This window comes from Anarrhichthys ocellatus, unplaced genomic scaffold (assembly GCF_004355925.1).
Source record: "Anarrhichthys ocellatus isolate YVR2014 unplaced genomic scaffold, GSC_Weel_1.0 scaffold19, whole genome shotgun sequence".
Classification (NCBI taxonomy): domain Eukaryota; kingdom Metazoa; phylum Chordata; class Actinopteri; order Perciformes; family Anarhichadidae; genus Anarrhichthys; species Anarrhichthys ocellatus.
The window spans coordinates 7,057,554-7,061,271 of record NW_022280049.1 but is presented as its reverse complement, the minus strand read 5'-3'; the positions used below and the strand labels follow the sequence as shown (position 1 = coordinate 7,061,271).

Sequence of the window (3,718 nt, the reverse complement as noted above, 5' to 3'; positions counted from 1 at the left end):
TCTTCGAAATAGACATTCCTATGTATTACCTGTGGAGAGCAGCAAAAGGCTTCGATGAGTGTAACCAGCCTCAGATTTCAGTAGAGGAAGAACGCGGAGACGTCACATGGAGAGATGCAACCAGCAGTAGCTGCTCCACCACTAATCACACAACATTAACATAACGAGCTAGTGCGAGCTAACACAGCCTGCTACGCGAATTCGCATTCCGTTTACCGTACGTCCGGAATTTCAAAATCCGCAAGAAACAAACGCGAGATTCATATACGGTGCACAACGGGAAACAACATTACGGCCACACACAGTTTTCGTGGCTTCTCCTCGCATCAACTGGCAGGCTATTTTTGGCTAGCTAGCGAAGCCCAACGATAGCGAACTCTGCCTTGGCTAGCGTCAGGCTAGCCAGCTAGCTAGCTAGCTACTAACGTCGTTAACGGTGGTTAGCTAGCTAGCGAGCTGTGGTGACTTGCGTCATGGATGAACTAGTCGTGGAAGTGAGGGGAACAAGTGGGGCCTTTTATAAGGTGAGTTTGTGACTTTTTGTTGCCTTTTGTCATCTCGGCTACCACACCGTGCTCTAACGTTAGGCTCACTGACAAGAAATGGTCGTGCCCGGACTAACGCTAGCGGCGAGATCCTCGCTTGTGTCTGCGGGCCTCGGTGCTTCTGTCCACCGGGACAGCGGAGGCAGAACAGTCTGTAAACAAAGCTAACGCGAAGATGCTGCCGTAACCTCTGCGCTGCTAGCAGAATATGTGAGTTATTGGTGATAACGACGTTTGCTAAACCAATGTTGTAGTGTTGCTAATGTCGACGCGGTCGTAATCTCGTGTTATCTACACAGTGATGGGCTGGTGGCTGAGGTACAAGTGCCAACATTCGGTTATGAATTGTATTTGTCAAAGTAACGGCTAACTTAATTCAGGATAATGTCAGCACATTGGTGTTTTTCCGTGTTTCCCTGGTGGGGACGGTAGCTTTTTGTTTCGTTAAGGCTTGCCGAGAGTTTTGGGGTTATTCTGAAGACGAGAGTCAACAAGTAACGTGTATTTTGGGGGTTCATGCATCGGCTGTTTGGTCATATGAACGTTATACCACACACTGACTGAGAGTGTTGCTCGTGGGTCCTTGGGCAGACATTGATAATCCGGGTGTTGATGCTATGATCGGTGTTCCTCAGGTGTGGAAGAATTATTTAAATCTTACAGGGTTAGTGACACGATCTGTACCACAGTTGAAAACGAATTTCAGTTCCGAGTACAATTGCTTATTAAAACGTTGCTAAATATCGCAAACAACGTTATTTGGCATATAAGCATGTACTTGGAAGCAAAAGTGAAAGTAGGAACTCTTGTTTTCAGTTATGTTAGATTGTCATTCTTATGCAATGGTTGATGGGACGAGGGCAAACAAAACAGAGCGGTAAAAACAGAAGGGAAGACATATAAATGACAGTTGATATTTTATAAATGTGTGCTTTTGATTGGACCCTAACTAACAATCATAGCCGTTGAATCGATACAACGTTGGCAGAGTAGAAGAAGAAAGTTGGTCACGATAAATAAATGGTGCCATCTCCTATCTGCTGCCTGTCTTACTCCCAGTTCCACCAATATATAACCCTTAAAGACCACAATGGCGTTACTAGATTGGTGGCAGTCAGTGAGACTGAGTGGGCGAGGTTGAATTGGGATTGATTGCACGTATTGTCACTGTAGAAGTGTCGCTGCTGCCAACCTAATGTAATGAATATGAATGGAATGTAATGGATGTGCAGGAGAAAGTATTTTGAGATGTAATCAATCGGCCTGCAAACCATCCTGCCAAGCTGCGCTGCACTGCTGCTCCAACCCACTCGCCTCAGTGCCAGCTGAATTGTCTGAAACGTACGAGGGAACGAAGCACTTCACTAAAGCAAATTCCTAAATTGGACGCTGGTTTGAATCAGTCCTGTACGAAAACAGTCTATTCTTTTGGATTGTCCTCGGCCTTGCTGTTTGAATTTCTTATAAAATGCTGATGTGGGCTGTGACACAGAGGTACATGAACAAGCATTGAGTAATAACAAGTGTAATACACGACATGGATTTGGCTGGATAACTATTTAGTCCTATGAGAAAGCATTTAGACACATTGTCTTTGAATGTAGTACTTGAAGTAGATCAGCACATTTGCTGAACTTCATGTATTTGCATGATTCTGGCATTTTCTTTGCTTGTACCCACGTGGTTGAATTTCCTTGTTGTAAGTTGCTTTGGGTAACTTGCGCAATCTCTCAATTCCTAAAACTTGAGAAATCTGCACAGAGCTGTAGGGTACAGAGGTTTGTTATGTTACCATGCTGGTGCTGCTCAGTAGTTCACTTGCTAACAAAGGTCCACCATGCTAATCCCAGACGGGGTCAAACTGGCACTGGTCCAGGATTTATCAGAGCCAAATAGTTTGGAGGTTATGGAAGAACTCTTTATTATTTTTTTTTTATTATTTTTTTTGTGTTGATGAACAGAAAAGGTTTGAACTTGAGATCTGTCTTTAAGAGTATTATGTTTTATTGGACTCTGTGATTGTGTTAAGTTTGGTTGATTAAGACATTTGTCATAAAAGCTTTTATTTATTAGCGGTTACCTGAAACTATAGCCCTGTCTCTGGCATCAAAGTATTTTAAATTTTGCTTTAGCCTTTAATAAACAGATAAAATATCTTTAGTCTTTGGTAGTGTTGTCATAATAAGTTAGTGTTGATACGTAAAGATAGTGAATATTTGAAACGGTTGCGATACAAATTTTCCACAGTATCGATACTCGGGTACCAGCTGTGCTTTCTGCTCTCTCTTCTCTCTCGCTATTCATCTTTTATTAAAAAATCTAAAATTTGATGCGCTCAGTGTCGTGTAAGTTTTTCCTTGTGGTTTCGTATATTGATATTCTTCAAGATATTGTATCAAAGTTAGAGATTCCAGTACCATGACAACAGACCCATGACGAGGCTCATAAGTTAGTTTAAATACTAAAACTATTTTCAAATATCATTTTACTGAAAATGAACCCAGCCTTGTTTTAAAAAGAGATTGATCTTCATTTGCATTCATGATTTTCATGTTACAGTAAATCCTCCTGTGATAAGAATAACTCATATTTAGCTTCCTGTATATTAGAAGCTGATTATGTGCCAAAATCCTTCACATTTAAGAATAATAACTTTTAAAATAAACATAAAATGCTTCAACTTTAAGCATTTAAAGAGTTTGTCATACACCTTTTCAAATTTAAACCAATAAGCCATTCCTGTCACATCTTTAATGGCAATAACAGCACGCAGCACTATAGCATGCTATGCTACACTACTATATAATATAACATCAAACTAAAAACTCCTTTTTGAATGTTTTCCCAAAATGGGCCAGATGAACATCTGGCCCATTTTGTGCACTCAGAAAGTCTTATTGTGTGATTGTGTGAGGGGTTTTGTACCCGGTGGTCACGGGTCAGGAAAAAGGCAATAGAGGAGCTTACCCCGAATCATTGGGGATTTTGAGAAGCTCTCTTTTTGGATTTTCTCTCGCTTCATTTCCAACTGTTAGCTTGCCAGGCTAATGCGACCCACAGACGAGGTGCTCTCTCTCTCTCTCTCTCTCTCTCTCTCTCTCTCTCTCTCTCTCTCTCTCTCTCTCTCTCTCTCTCTCTCTCTCTCTCTCTCTCTCTCTCTCTCTCTCTCTTCC

At 41.6% G+C, this 3,718-nt stretch overlaps 1 protein-coding gene across 1 annotated transcript in view; it reads left to right on the top strand.

Moving 5' to 3' along the window:
- fmr1 (fragile X messenger ribonucleoprotein 1) overlaps positions 1 to 3,718 on the top strand; it is a 39,342-nt gene continuing 35,624 nt past the window's right edge. The window contains exon 1 of the mRNA XM_031857938.1: positions 1 to 524. Coding sequence (XP_031713798.1) covers positions 474 to 524 — 51 coding nt within the window. The 5' untranslated portion in view covers positions 1 to 473. The remainder of the gene's footprint in view (positions 525 to 3,718) is intronic.